This window comes from Staurois parvus, unplaced genomic scaffold (assembly GCF_062004578.1).
Source record: "Staurois parvus isolate SC_StPar_1 unplaced genomic scaffold, SC_StPar_1.0 ptg001538l, whole genome shotgun sequence".
NCBI lineage: Eukaryota > Metazoa > Chordata > Amphibia > Anura > Ranidae > Staurois > Staurois parvus.
In genome coordinates this window covers 159,271-174,118 of record NW_028319334.1, presented here as the reverse complement: position 1 = coordinate 174,118, position 14,848 = coordinate 159,271, and the positions used below count along the sequence as shown (strand labels likewise).

The following is a 14,848-nucleotide window of genomic DNA, read 5'->3' as shown; positions in this document are numbered from 1 at the left end:
CATTTATTTTAAAGGACTGGAAACGGTCACCTACAAAAGAAAAAAAAAAAACGAAAAAAAAAAACCAAACCCTTTCCTATGACACTCTACTCCAGCTCTGTTGTCCTCCTCCAGTGCTTTCTTCAGCATTCTGTGGTAGTTACCCTCTCTAGTATCCTGGCTCACAGCACCCTTCATCTTTGGAAGGGCTAGGGTCCTCAGGTGACCTCTGTCAACTTAAAGTGCATCTAAACCAGGCCACTAAAAATGTCAATAATCATTAACATGTTCATGTAATTTAAAGTCTTTTTTTTTTTTCTTTTAAAGCTGCAGCTTTCATGAAAATAATATCTTGAAATCCCGCCATGAAGGTCCTTGTTCAGACACTTCTTCCTATAGGGTGACCATTGCTCTGTCCCTGTCTCCAAATATGCTGCTACATTGTCACCCTATCACACAGGCTTCCAATGGAGACTACACAAACATGGTCAACTGTTCTCACCATCAGGAAACTCTCTCTGAGGAACACCAAGCAGCCACTACTGGAGTGCTGCATCTGCGGAGGAGCTGCATTCTCATCCTAGTGAGGCAATTTTCAATATTTAAAAAGATGATGCTTTCATGATGAAATTCATATCTAGTGATCCTGCCATGAAGGTCCTTGTTCAGACACTTCTTCCTATAGGGTGACCATGGCTCTGTCCCTGTCTTCCAACTGTGCTGCTACATTGTCACCCTGTCACACAGGCTTCCAATGGAGACCACAAGTAGTCATTGTAGCAGACAACGCAAGCATGGTCAATTGTTCTCACCATCAGGAAACTATCCCTGAGGAACGCCATGCAGCCATCACGGGAGTGCTGCATCTGTGGAGGAGCATTGTCAACCTAGGACAAGAAATGAAGAACCAAACTGATAAGAGGCATGGAGGAGCTCAGCTATGAGGAAAGTTTAGAGGAACTGAATTTATTCACTCTTGAGAAGAAGAGATTAAGGGGGGATATGATCATCACAGAGGACAAGGGGGCACTCTTTACGTCTGGAGGAAAATAAATTTAATCTCCAAAACACGGAAAAGTTTCTTAACAGTAAGAGCTGTGAGAATGTGGAATAGACTCCCTCCAGAGTTGGTTCTGACCAGCTCAGTGGATTGCTGTAGGAAAGTCCTGGATTCTTTCTTGGATACACAGAATATAACTGGATACTAACATTTATAGGTAAAGTTGATCCAGGGAATATCCGATTGCCTCTCTGGGGATCAGGAAGGAATTTTTTTCCCTGCAGGAGCAAATTGTATCATGCTTTGCTGGGGTTTTTTTGCCTTCCTCTGGATCAACTGTGGGTGTAGGATAACTTTTTTTTTTTAATGGTTGAACTGAATGGACTTTTGTCTTTTTTCAGCCAGACTAACGAGGTAACTATGTAACTAGGCAAGGCTGACAACACTGGTTTGGATTTCAGCGCAGTGTTGTCAACTCACTACAGAAAGTTAGGAGCTCGCTGAATTCCTGCAATGATCAACAGGTATTTGCAAGGTTTCTAAAGAGACGGAGAAATGTGCATGTATTGTAGAAATTTAGAGCATATTCTTTTAATACGCCCACACAAAAGTTAACAATGGCTAGGGATCCTCAAGTGCTAAAACTGCATTACGCTAGAATATAATACTCTGAACTGCACAGGACTTTTTCTCATCTAAGCATACACCTGTGCTGCACCCACGTAACCAACATTTTGTAAGTGCAGGTATCTTAGATTCCTGGGAACATGATCCAAGTTGGAAATGTAAAGTGCAGGCCCATTGTAGGCTCAAGCATGTTCCCCTCCAGGGCTGAGGGTTGTCGTGTATATTCACATCATGCCCCAACATCTATACTGTATGTCAACCATTCTAAACCAGGGTTTCGTGGAACCCTAGGGTTCCTCCAGAGGTTGTTAGGAGTTCATTGAGCTGTGGCTAATTGAACCCCCCATCCAATGGTGCCTGCACGGTTCTTTTATGACAATGATCTTTTTAGCTGTCTGTAAAGGTGGCATTTTGACAATCACTGAAAAGGGAGCATTCTTCTCACTGACCACCAATATCAGATGCATTCCTCCTACTGTCCACCAATATGAGGGGCAATCCTCCCCCTGACCACCAAGGTGAGGGGCATTCTTCTCACTGACCACCAATGTGAGAGGCATTCTTCTCACTGACCACCAATGTGAGAGGCATTCTTCTCACTGACCACCAATGTGAGAGGCATTCTTCTCACTGACCACCAATGTGAGAGGCATTCTTCTCACTGACCACCAATGTGAGAGGCATTCTTCTCACTGACCACCAATGTGAGAGGCATTATTCTCACGGACAACCAATGTCATGGGCATACCTTCCACTGACCACCAATGTGAGAGGCATTCTTCCCAATGATAACCAATATCAGGGGCATACCTTCCACTGACCACCAATGTCAGGGGTATTATGAGTCAACCATTCTCAACCAGGGTTTCCTGGAATCCTAGGGTTCCTCCAGAGGTTACTAGGGGTTTATTGAGCTGTGGCTATTCGAACCCCCATCTGATGGTTTCTGCACAGTTCTGGATCAAACACCAGTGTCATGACAGCAATGATCTTTTTAGCTGCCCGTAAAAGTGACATTCTGACCACCACTGTAAAGGGAGCATCCTTCCCACTGACCAACGTAAGGGGCATTCCTCCCACTGGCCACCAATGTCAGGGGCATTATCCAAGTCAACCATGCTCAACTTGGCTTTCTTACAACCCTAGTTCCTCCAGAGGGTGCTAGGAGTTCTTTGAGCTGTGGCTGAATGAACCCCCCCATCTGATGGTGCCTGCACAGTTGTGGATCAACAGTGTCATGACAGCAATGATCTTTTTAGATGTCTGTACAAGGTGGCATTCTCAAAAGGGGGCATTCTTCCCAGTGACCACCAGTATAAGGGGAATTTTCCCCACTGACCTTCGATGATTTCATTTAACAGCTGTTTCCCGAGACCTGAAATATTCCTTTGTATACAAGGTTGAGAAAGGCTGATCTAAGTGTTGCATTAAGTATTTAAACGGTTTCACACAGCAGTCCCATTAATCATGCAGTAGTTCAATACAGGCTACACTAGCTAATGTACAAAATAAACAATGATTAAAACACAATATATTTTCAACTGTACACTGGGGCACTGATCAGGGACCCTGTGGTTGGCTGGCACTGCAGTCTGTAAGGGTACAAGCAGCCGTCTACAAACTATGGGCGGACAGGAAGACGTTAACACAAGCCCTAAATGAATAAGCAGACAGTCCCATTATCTAATAGGAGGCAGTAGCTCCAAGCTCACCGATTCTGTGATGTGTGTAAACTTACCTCCCTGTTGTTCAGATCTACTAGGGGCGTTCAAGTCAAACCAAGAATTTTAATTTTACGGGTATAAAAGGCGATGCTGGCGTGGCGGTACTAGAAGCAGTAGCAAGTGGCAAGTGTGTCCTATTACTGATAGGCGGCGCACATGTTGTGGGCCAGTCCAGAGACCGTTAATCAAGATGGCAGACAACAATGTTGGTGCGTGCATGGGACAGCGTGTGGTGAAGTTTCTGGTGAACGAAGGCATAAAACCCACCGATATCTACAGAAGACTTCAAGCACAACACAGTGATGAGACGCTAAGCTGCAGGAAGACATATGAATGGTGTAAACATTTCAAATCCCAGCCTCTGTGGTTCTCAGCCCACAGCAGTCATTCCTGTGATCATTCAGAACTTGGAACACCTGATCCTGGATAATCGACACATAACCTGAACAAGAGACAAATTCTTTCTGTAGGAACGGTGATAATCATCCACAAACATTTGCATTTTCGAAAAGTTAGCGCTCACTGGGTACCAAGAGAGCTTTCCGCTTCTGACTGGCACAGAAGTCTGCACTGTGCTGAAGGAGCCTTTTGACAGAGGACAGGATTTTCTAGATCACATCATTACATGTGGCAAAACCTGGGGACATCATTTCGTAAAAATGAGCAGCAAAGCAGTGGAAGCCTGCAGACTCACCACCACCAAAAAGATTTTGAACAATTGCGTCTGCAGGTGAAGTGATAGCAAGTGTTTTCTGGGATGAAGTGAAGCCGGCTGTTCTAGGATGGTTCAGGCGTACTGAAAAAAAACCCATCTTTCTATGCCAACGCCTTCCAGACATTAAACGCTGGGATAAGTGTATAAATGTAGCAGGGGAGGATGTCGAAAAATAAATACAGTTTCCACTTCTTGAAATGTGTTCTTTTATTATATAAACTCAAAAGTCCCAGTTTGACTTAACGCCCCTCATATTTTGCTACACATGCTGCTGCTTGCACGTGGTAAATAAAAGATTCATATGTACAGTGGGGCAAAAAAGTATTTAGTCACCACCAATTGTACAAGTTCTCCCACTTACAGAGATGAGAGACGCCTGTAATTGGCATCATAGGTAGACCTCAACTATGAGAGACAAAATGAGAAAAAAAATCCAGACAATCACATTGGCTGATTTGGAAAGAATTTATTTGCAAATTATGGTGGAAAATAAGTATTTGGTCACCTACAAACAAGCAAGATTTCTGGCTCTCACAGACCTGGACCTTCTTCTTTAAGAGGCTCCTCTGTCCTGCACTCATTACCTGTATCAATGGCACCTGTTTGAACTTGTTATCAGTATAAAAGACACCTGTCCACAACCTCAAACAGTCACATTCCAAACTCCACTATGGTGAAGACCAAAGAGCTGTCGAAGGACACCAGAAACAAAATTGTAGACCTGCACCAGGCTGGGAAGACTGAATCTGCAATAGGCAAGCAGCTTGGTGTGAACAAATCAACTGTGGGAGCAATAATTAGAAAATGGAAGACCACTGATAATCTCCCTCGAGCTGGGGCTCCACGCAAGATCTCACCCCGTGGGGTCAAAATGATCACAAGAACGGTGAGCAAAAATCCCAGGACCACACGGGGGGACCTAGTGAATGACCTGCAGAGAGCTGGGACCAACGTAACAAAGGCTACCATCAGTAACACACTACGCCGCCAGGGACTCAGATCCTGCAGTGCCAGACGTGTCCCCCTGCTTAAGCCAGTACATGTCCCGGCCCGTCTGAAGTTTGCTAGAGAGCATTTGGATGATCCAGAAGAGGATTGGGAGAATGTCATATGGTCAGATGAAACCAAAATAGAACTGTTTGGTAGAAACACAACTCATCGTGTTTGGAGGAGAGAGAATGCTGAGTTGCATCCAAAGAACACCATACCTACTGTGAAGCATGGGGGTGGCAACATCATGCTTTGGGGCTGTTTCTCTGCAAAGGGACCAGGACGACTGATCCATGTACAGGACAGAATGAATGGGGCCATGTATCGTGAGATTTTGAGTGCAAACCTCCTTCCATCAGAAAGGACATTGAAGATGAAACGTGGCTGGGTCTTCCAACATGACAATGATCCCAAACATACCGCCCGGGCAACAAAGGAGTGGCTTCATAAGAAGCATTTCAAGGTCCTGGAGTGGCCTAGCCAGTCTCCAGATCTCAACCCCATAGAAAACCTTTGGAGGGAGTTGAAAGTCCGTGTTGCCCAGCGTCAGCCCCAAAACATCACTGCTCTAGAGGAGATCTGCATGGAGGAATGGGCCAACATACCAGCAACAGTGTGTGCCAACCTTGTGAAGACTTACAGGAAACGTTTGACCTCTGTCATTGCCAACAAAGGATATATAACAAAGTATTGAGATGAACTTTTGATATTGACCAAATACTTATTTTCCACCATAATTTGCAAATAAATTCTTTCCAAATCAGCCAAATGTGATTGTCTGGATTTGTTTTCTCATTTTGTCTCTCATAGTTGAGGTCTACCTATGATGCCAATTACAGGCCTCTCTCATCTTTTTAAGTGGGAGAACTTGCACAATTGGTGGCTGACTAAATACTTTTTTGCCCCACTGTACTTGTTCATTAATTTTCAAATATTAAAAAAAATACTAACACATCCTACAGAATAGTTTTGGGTTTGTTCTAGCTGCTGAGATTGCAGGGACAGAACGTGATGGAAAATTAAAAATTTTAGAGTTGACACCAGAACAGAAATAAAAGGGACAGGACTAAAGGGGTAAATGGGGTCTCCTGTTCCAGTCACACCAGAAAGTGGGGACTTCCCTTCAGGTTGGAGACTTCCTCTAACTTCCTGTTGTCCCGGAAATTGAAGATGAAAGGAAACCTCCAACAGAATCCAGACAGGAGAATTTTGAAATATTTCTAAAATATATATACCATAAAATTATAGATCCCCTGCACCCCCACCCCAATTTGTCTGAGTGATCATTGTAGCCAGGACTGAGACTGATGAAAAAAACACATTTTTAGAGTTGGCACCATCACAGGAATAAAAGGGGACATCTTCCAATGAGGACAGCTGTTCCTGTGACAACCATCTTACCCCAGGTTCACACCTAAGCGTTTTCTGCAACGTTTTGCAGAAACGCAGTACAGTCCATGTAACATGATTTACTATGGGACATGTTCACATCTCCGCGTTTTCACCTGGTACGTTTCTTGGAAAGGGTCAGACTTCTTTTTTTTTTTTAAACGCAAAAAGTTGCATTTTTGGTTCTAATACTTCAAAGGAAACACTGCAGAAGAGCATGTATTGTGTTTTTGCTGCATTTTAAATCTGTCAAGCAACAAAAAAAATGCATCAAAAATGCGCAAAAAAACGCAATGCAGAAAGGGCTCAAACACAACCTGCATAGGTGTGAACCTAGCCTAAGTGGGAATTTACCTCAATTTGGAGACTTCCTCTCACTTGTGTTGTCAAGACAAGAAGTTAAAGTGGTTGTAAACCTCTGAAATGAAAAATGAACAAAGCACATTCTTCTATAGAGTGCACTTGCCTCAGTCCAAAGCATTTAATGTGATCTTGTCTGCTCGCACCTTCCACTATCAGAGCCACTTCTGACAGGTTATGATCAAACACTGGTTTAACTGGTTAATGGTTGAACTGGATGGACTTTTGTCTTTTTTCAGCCAGACTATGTAACACCACTGATTCCTGGGGGACACCCGTCCACCCCTTCAGCACACAGCAAGTGATTGTCAGCCTCAGATGTACATGAATCTCTATGAGACTGTCAAGAGGGGGGTTTGTCCTTTCCCTCCACTCAGGTCTCAAATTGCACTCAGCTTCCTGCTCTATTCCGAGTAGTGTGACATCAGATCCCTGCCTTCTGAAGCTGAAAAACAGCCTTTGATTTGTGTAATTTGAATGGCTGTAGAGGAGAGAGGGCTGCAAGCTAATTTTATAGGGGATGTTAGGGGATTTGCCTAATCTCTGGGTTTCGCCTGAGGCTAGTCACTTCAGTGGGTGTGTGTGTGTATATATATATATATATATGTATGTATGTATGTATGTGCATGTTCACAACCAGCCCCCAAAAGAATGCAGCCAAATTATCCATCTTCTAGGTGCCATCAAAAGTGTTTGATGCATTTTAAGGTTCGTTCTCAGGTCAGATCATAAAAGGTGTAAAGCTTTACATACACCAAGAATATTTTCACCATAATCAAGTACACACAAACTCACCATAGTTATAACACAAAGAATACACTGAGGAGTTTAAAGGAAAATGATTTTAATATAACAAAAAAGTGTTAACAAGGAAGCCGTGGTCTACAGTAAATACCGGAATCTGATACACATTACTCACTAGTAACATAAAACTACACACTAAGGAACCTAAAGTCTGAGAAAATGTAATTTCTACCCCATAGGAAAACAATCAACATTCTAGAATGCAAATTCAACCGAGCCTTAAATGTCCTACTACTGATGCATTTTGGAAGGCCGCAGACATGCAATGTGTTAAATGGCACACGGAGCATTTGATTATCTGCATGTAGTCTTGACCAGGAAAGTGAACACAAGGGTGGTGAGGCTGGGGACCCAAGGGGAACTGCAAAGCAGCGAAGCCACCCTACAGGCAGAAATGCAGGAAGCAGAATCCTGCATGCCAGAGTTGTTGAAATTAAAGTCTAAGAAAAAAAAAATGGGACAGCAAGGATACAAGATTAGGAATGCTGCTAGATAGTTATTTTCCTTTACTAGGTTTTATTATTTCCAAGTCTTTAGCAACAGAATCACTTTTAAAAAAAATTAAATAAAATTTTTTAACAAGTGAAGACAATTTCAGAATAAAACTGTCACAAGGATCTATGTTGAGCCCCGGAATAAGGAACAAATCACGTCACTCCAGATAAAAAAAAAAAACAAAAAACTAAAAATAATCAATTTTCATCTTATAGGGAAATGCTTTTAGACGTATCACTGAATTCAGCTAAACCTTAAAATGAACTGTCCCAGTATCGAATAACGGGACTTAGCGGATTTGAAATGCATTAAGCTTTCATTTGGTTGATTGCGATTTCTAAGGAGTGTTTGAGGCTCTGAATAAAGACTTCACGGATATCCTCCAAACAATATTTACCCCTGTACCGTAAACGATCTTTAGACATCTTCTCAACTTTTTGCAGGTAAGCCACCTTGAGCCCATGCCTTTTTGCAAAAAAAGAAACTTTACCATTATATTTCTTTCTGAGTTTTTCTACAAACGTATTCATCCACTCTCTTCTGGGCATTATTGTGGACCAGATAAAGATCGTGTTTGGGTAACTCTCAGTAAGGCGACATAAATCTTGTTTCACCATAGCTATAAACTCTGAAACGGGCTCTTGCCCCAGCTCACTGCTCCCTAGATGGATGAATACAATGTCTGGTTCTCCCAGGGAAGAAGCAGCCCGGTTCAGATCCGGCAATAAGTCACGCCACAGAAGGTCGTACTTTTCCATCCAACGCACGGTAAACTCTTTCTTGTCAAGTCCCAGGTTCATTCCGTACGAGCTGCTCCTTGCTACTTGAACAGAATTGGTCACCCAATCATTCCCAACGATCCAAATCTCCTTAGATTCTGTAATGAACAATTAAAGAAGTTTAAAATGCGCTTTCTAAAACTGGTTGGGTCTTTATTTTCAATTCGTTTTGAAGGATGAATCCATTGTTAAAGCTGAGTTACGTGCAGGGTGGAACATTGCACACATACTAGGAATTTACCAAGGTGGGTTCTTGCACTGCTCAAGGTGCTGCACAGCATGGGCTACATGGCCTATTCACAGCCATACTGCAGCCTTGTCAAACCCACAGTGGCAAGCACAATTCTTCAAATTAGCTGCAGATATGAAACTTCCATGACTGATTTGGACTGAGATCAAACTGGTAAAATAGCTTGCAGGGGGGGATGGCAGGAGCCTGGAGTTGTGACTTAAAGGCCCATTCACATCGCTGTGGTCTGGTGCGTAGAATTAGGGCAACTCATTCATTTTAAAACACTGGAAATGCACAATCCCCTTAAAAACTTCCCTATGGCCCTCTATTCTGGCTCTATTCCTCATCCTCCTCTAGGCTTTGTTCGGCATTCCTCTCTAGATTCCTGGCTCAAGGCACCCTTCATCTTTGGAAGGGCTATGATCCTCGAGTGACCACTGTCAACCTAAAGTGCATGTAAACCAAACCAGACCACTAAAATTTCAACATTTTATTATGTTCACGCAATTTGAAGTAATTTTCAATATTTAAAAAGATGCAGCTTTCATGATGAAATTCATAGCTGGTGATCAAGCCATGAAGGTCCTTGTTCAGACACTTCTTCCTATAGGGTGACCATGGCTCTGTGCTGTTGTCTTTCAACTGTGCTGCTACATTGTCACCCTGTCACATAGGCTTCCAATGGATACTACAAGTAGTCGTTTTAGCAGGCAAGCATGATCAATTGTTCTCACCATCAGGAAACTCTCCCTGAGGAATGCTATGCAGCTATCACTGGAGTGCTGCATCTGTGGAGGAGCATTGTCAACCTAGGACAAGAAATGTGTAGGAAACAGAACACCTCCTGTATCATTTCCAAATTATAGAGATTTGTAATTTCCAGAAACGAACTGAGCAGGGCTGACAACACTGCTTTGGATTTCAGTGCAGTGTTGTCAACTCACTACAGAAAGTTAGGAGCTCACTGGATTCCTGGATTATCAACAGGTATTTGCAAGGTTTCTAAAGAGATGTAGAAATGTAGTGCATATTTCCTTATTCCCACGCACAATTTACCAGTGGCTAGGGATCTGCATAACTGAAGAACACTAGAAAATAATATTCTGAACCGCACAGGACTTTTTCTTACCTAAGCAGACACCTGTGCTGCATCCACTTAGCCACTAAACCTTTCTAATTGCTAATATCACCGTTTCCTTGGAACACCATCCAAGCTGGCAATTAAAAGTGCAGGCCCATTGTAGGCTCAACTATGTTCCCCTCCAGGGCTGAGGTCACTGTGCACTATCATTCTGACCACCAGTGTAAAGGGGGCATTCTTCCTACTGACCACCAATTCCTGCTACTGGTCACCAATGTCAGCTGCATCCCTCCCACTGACCACCAATGTCAGGGGCACCATCTAAGTCAACCATTCTCAACCAGGATTTCTTGGAACCCCAGGGTTCCTACAGAGGTTGCTAGGGGTTCCTTGAGCTATGGCTGATCAAACCCATCTGATGGTGCCTGCACAGTTCTGGATCAATCAGTGTCATGACAGCAATGATCTTTTTAGATGTCTGTAAAGGTGGCATTCTCATCACCACTGCAAAGAGGGCATGCTTTCCACTGACCACTAACGTAAGGAGCATTCTTCCTAATGATCACCAATATCAGGGGCATTCCTCCCACTGACCACCAATGTCTAAGTTAACCATGCCCAACCAGGTTTTCTTGAAACCCTTGGATACCTCCAGAGGTTGCAAGGGGTTCCTGGAGCTGTGGCTGATCGAACCCCATCTGATAGTGCCTGCACATTTCTGGATCAAACAACAGTGTCATGACAGCAATGATCTTTTTTTTTATGTCTGTAAAGGTGACATTCTCAAAACCACTGTAAAGGGGTCATTCTTCTCACTGACCACCAATGAAAACAGCATTCTTCTCACTGACCCTTGATAAATCCCTTTTAACATGGGTTCCCCGAGAAATTGAACACTAATTTGCTTTCAGGTAAAAGGCTGAGAAAGGCTGAACTAAGCATTACATGAAGTATTTTTATGGTTTTATACAGCTGTCTCATTAACAATTATGCAGTGGTTCTCTACAGACTAGTTTTAGGAGATGTACGAAAAACGTGACTAAAGCAATTTATTTTTTCACCTTACCTTCACAAAATAAAATGCTTTATACTTTATTTGCATAAAAAATGTTAATTTGATAAAGAGCGCATCTGTAGTTTGCAAAGCATGCCAGCTGTTCCATCAAAGTCCAGAGCTGGTTGCATGCTCGGAAGCACCCTCTGTATAAGGGCTCGTATCAATGGGTAGATGGAGATTGCTTTCAGACCATACTTGAGATCCGTTTGAAATGCTTTTGAGATCATGCACAGTTCACTGACAGGTGCGCTTGACTTCCTAAACTGCACCAAACTGCTTTTGCATTCACATACATTAACAGAGCAGTTGCAAATAAAAGCCCACTTGCATAGAGACCAAAGTGAATAAGCAGCAAACCCCATCTCTGCTAGGAGGAAGGCACTCCTGGCTGATTGTGCCTAATCTGATCTCTGCTAGGAGGAAGGCACTCCTGGCTGATTGTGCCTAATCTGATCTCTGCTAGGAGGAAGGCACTCCTGGCTGATTGTGCCTAATCTGATCTCCGCATTCAAGTATATTTTGACACAAATTGATGCCCAAGCGTTGGAAATTGAAAATATTCCTATGTACTATTCACCCAATTTCAACATTGAAAGAAAAAAAAAAATACAGTAAATGTGTGTGTGTGTGGGGGTCTGTTCACCTCCAGAGGGCCGCCCCTTGGGTGTGCTTTTAGTTTAAATTGCACCTCACATACTGATCCTGTAGGTGGCGATATCATACCCAACTGTCATGAAGTATGGCTGTGCCCTTCACCGAACAGGGAAACATGAACTAGTTCAAGCAGGACTAAACCTTGTTCTCCTTTACTGCCATTTTAGCCTCTGTTTGATTTACAGTTACCATGGCGTTGCACGTGTGATCAGTGCTGAAACCAGCCATTTGAGGGCTTGACAGTTTGGTTGTGAGAACAAGCAACTGAGACCATGATTGACGGCATGCCTTAAAATGTCACCGTTTTGTGAAACAGTTAATTTGTCGGGTTTAGTTCCACTTAAAGTGGTTGAAAACCTCAGACATGAAATATGAACAAAGCATATCCCTCTATGGTGTGTACTTGTCTCAATTAAGAGCACTAAGTGTAATTTCTGTCTGCAGCTTTGTTCCTCTGCTATCAGCATGAGTCACTTCTAACAAGTTTTCCTGACACCAAGAGAAAAATAGTGACAGGGGAGGGAGCTCCAGCAGATTGACAGCCTCATATCTTTTCTTGTGAGGAGAGGGGTGTTTCTGTTCCCTCCAATCAGTTTTCATCACTGAGCTCTGCAGTGTGTAATTTCAGCTCTCTGCCCCCCCCCCCCTCTTTTTTTTTTTACTGAACTCAATCAATCTTTATAAATTCAGCACACACAGAACATAGAGAAGAGGAGACCGCAGATAAACAGGTACAACTCATGTAGGAGGATTTGTTTCATCTCTGGGTATTACCTGAGACCAGTCACTTCATTGGGTATATATGTAGGGATTTAAAGCATAATCAAAGCTTTATTAACATGTGGTAGAACAATTAAAATGAAGCAACAGTCCTGAGCATTGCTCTTTGTGCATGCTGACAAAACTAGTAAAGTTAGCATAGACTGAATATACACAACAGAAAGGTATTACCAATTTCACGCAACACACAGTATACCCACTAAAAAGAAAATCTAAAAATAAGGTGCGGCGCTAAATAATCAACAAATAGCAATGATTATAGTATAAATTATGCCAAAAGAATTATAAAATCATAAAATGAAGTGACTAATGACAAAGTGCCAAAAATGCATGAGAATTCAGTGACTTCTGTGGTGTCATATAGTCCGTCACTGTTAAAGTGACCAATGGTGTGTAGAGGTGCTGGAATAATTGTCCCAATGTGAATATGGGAGATCAAATTATCTCCAGTAATAAGTGCTCCATCCAGACAATGGTGAGATAACCGGTGTGAAGAAAAAGGCTGTGCACTCACCAGACGCACAGTTAATCTGCGCATTTAGACACAATATTCTCTATGGATACACTGAAGGCTCCTGTGTGGATGGATCTGGTCTGGTCAGGTATTCCCCCTCACTGCTCCCTCCTGCTGGTAGTATGGCTCGGTTTCCACTTTCATATAGCTCTGTAGGTTGTTGGTGGATCACAAAGAACCCAGAAGAGAGGAGGGCCAATAGTGTGATACCTTTTATGGTATTTAGTCCAAAAAAATACAGAGGAAGAAACAAAATCACTGACCATTAGGCAACTCCCAAGATGACCGCCAGGACCGGCGGCGTGACGTCACGACGCTGTTGCTCCTCTCTGATACGTTTCGTGCTAACCGCACATAATCATAGGGGGTGTGCTTCCTAGTGCTCCACTAAAAAGAACATATTACACTCAGAAAGAAAAAGATTCTTCTCAATTCTCTGAAGTGTTGGCACTAATGTTTCACCATGGCCAGTGTCCAATGAGGATTCGTTTATACTGAAGTCCAATGGATACAGTCATGAGCTTCATATGGGTTGAAATAACCAAGTAAAGGTAGAGGAAAGGTTTGTTTATTTAAGCAGCATCAAAAAAGTACATGCCAGGTAATGCTGCACACAATCAACCTTGCGAGTTACAATATTGCAGATACTTAAACGTTAAAAAAAAAACCCAAAAAAAAAAACCATCACACACACACACACACAAAAGCACTTCTGGCTTTAATGCATCCCAGCTGGTGAGATTAGTTTTCTTTTTCTCTTTGAAACCATTGTTGCCAGGACAAAATTAAGGGGCAATAGTAAATTGAAAATAAAAACTTTTAGGGTTGGCACAAGAACAGGAATAAAGGGGACACCTATTCTGGTGACCACTAAGTGGGGATTCCCCTCCATTTGGAAACTTCCTTCCACTTTCTGTTGCGAAAAGAAATTACATTTCCCCAACAGAATGCAGACTGCAAAAATTAACCCAACAGATTTCATGCATTCTCTACACTAGTGATTTCCAAACTGCAGCCCATGGCCTGGATGTGGCCCTTTGCTTGCCTTTATCCGACTCCTGGGGCACCATTCCATCCACTGACCTCAATGATGGGGCACCAATCCATCCACTGAGATCAATGACAGGGCACCTGGGAAAGTTGGTGGCAGGGGGACCCACTTCCACTGTCCACAAAGGTGATTGAGTGGCACTTGAGTTACTTCTGCATTAAACAGGAAAGCTGGCTGAACATTCTGCTACCAGGATCATGCATGTAGCTGCAGGCACCATCCGGTATGACCACTACTAACCAAATATGTAATGTGACGGCCTATGGTCAGCAAGTGGTGAAATCATATAAATAGACCATTGTAGGCCCCCCATGTATATGGTACATCCCCACATCTATATCATCACATATCACAAAGAAAAACAAAAACTGCTGTGTTAATGCTACTGATAGACTACATCACATAGGTTATTTGTTGATTTTGCAGTTACATTTTAAAAGCAGTATTAAATCATTACCATTTGGATGAACCATATAAAAGTGTAAGAGTTCTTTTCATATTATTATTATACAGGATTTATATGGCACCAACAGTTTGCTCAGCGCTTTACAATAAACAGGGAGACAATACAGCAACAATACAGTTCAATACAAGAGGGTTAGGTGGGCCCTGATCCT

The 14,848-nt window shown here is 42.7% G+C and overlaps 1 protein-coding gene across 4 annotated transcripts in view; it reads right to left on the bottom strand.

Annotated features, from left to right (window-relative positions):
- The window catches only part of LOC149435331 (nuclear factor 7, brain-like), a 192,926-nt gene that overhangs the window by 38,559 nt on the left and 139,519 nt on the right, over nt 1-14,848 (bottom strand). Inside the window, exon 8 of one of the 4 annotated variants that reach the window (XM_089662775.1) lies at nt 7,612-8,960. The exons of the other annotated variants lie outside the window; for them this stretch is intronic. Coding sequence (XP_089518901.1) covers nt 8,392-8,960 — 569 coding nt within the window. The 3' untranslated portion in view covers nt 7,612-8,391. Of the gene's footprint in view, nt 1-7,611; nt 8,961-14,848 lie in introns of those variants that run through there. 4 annotated transcript variants of the gene reach the window in all.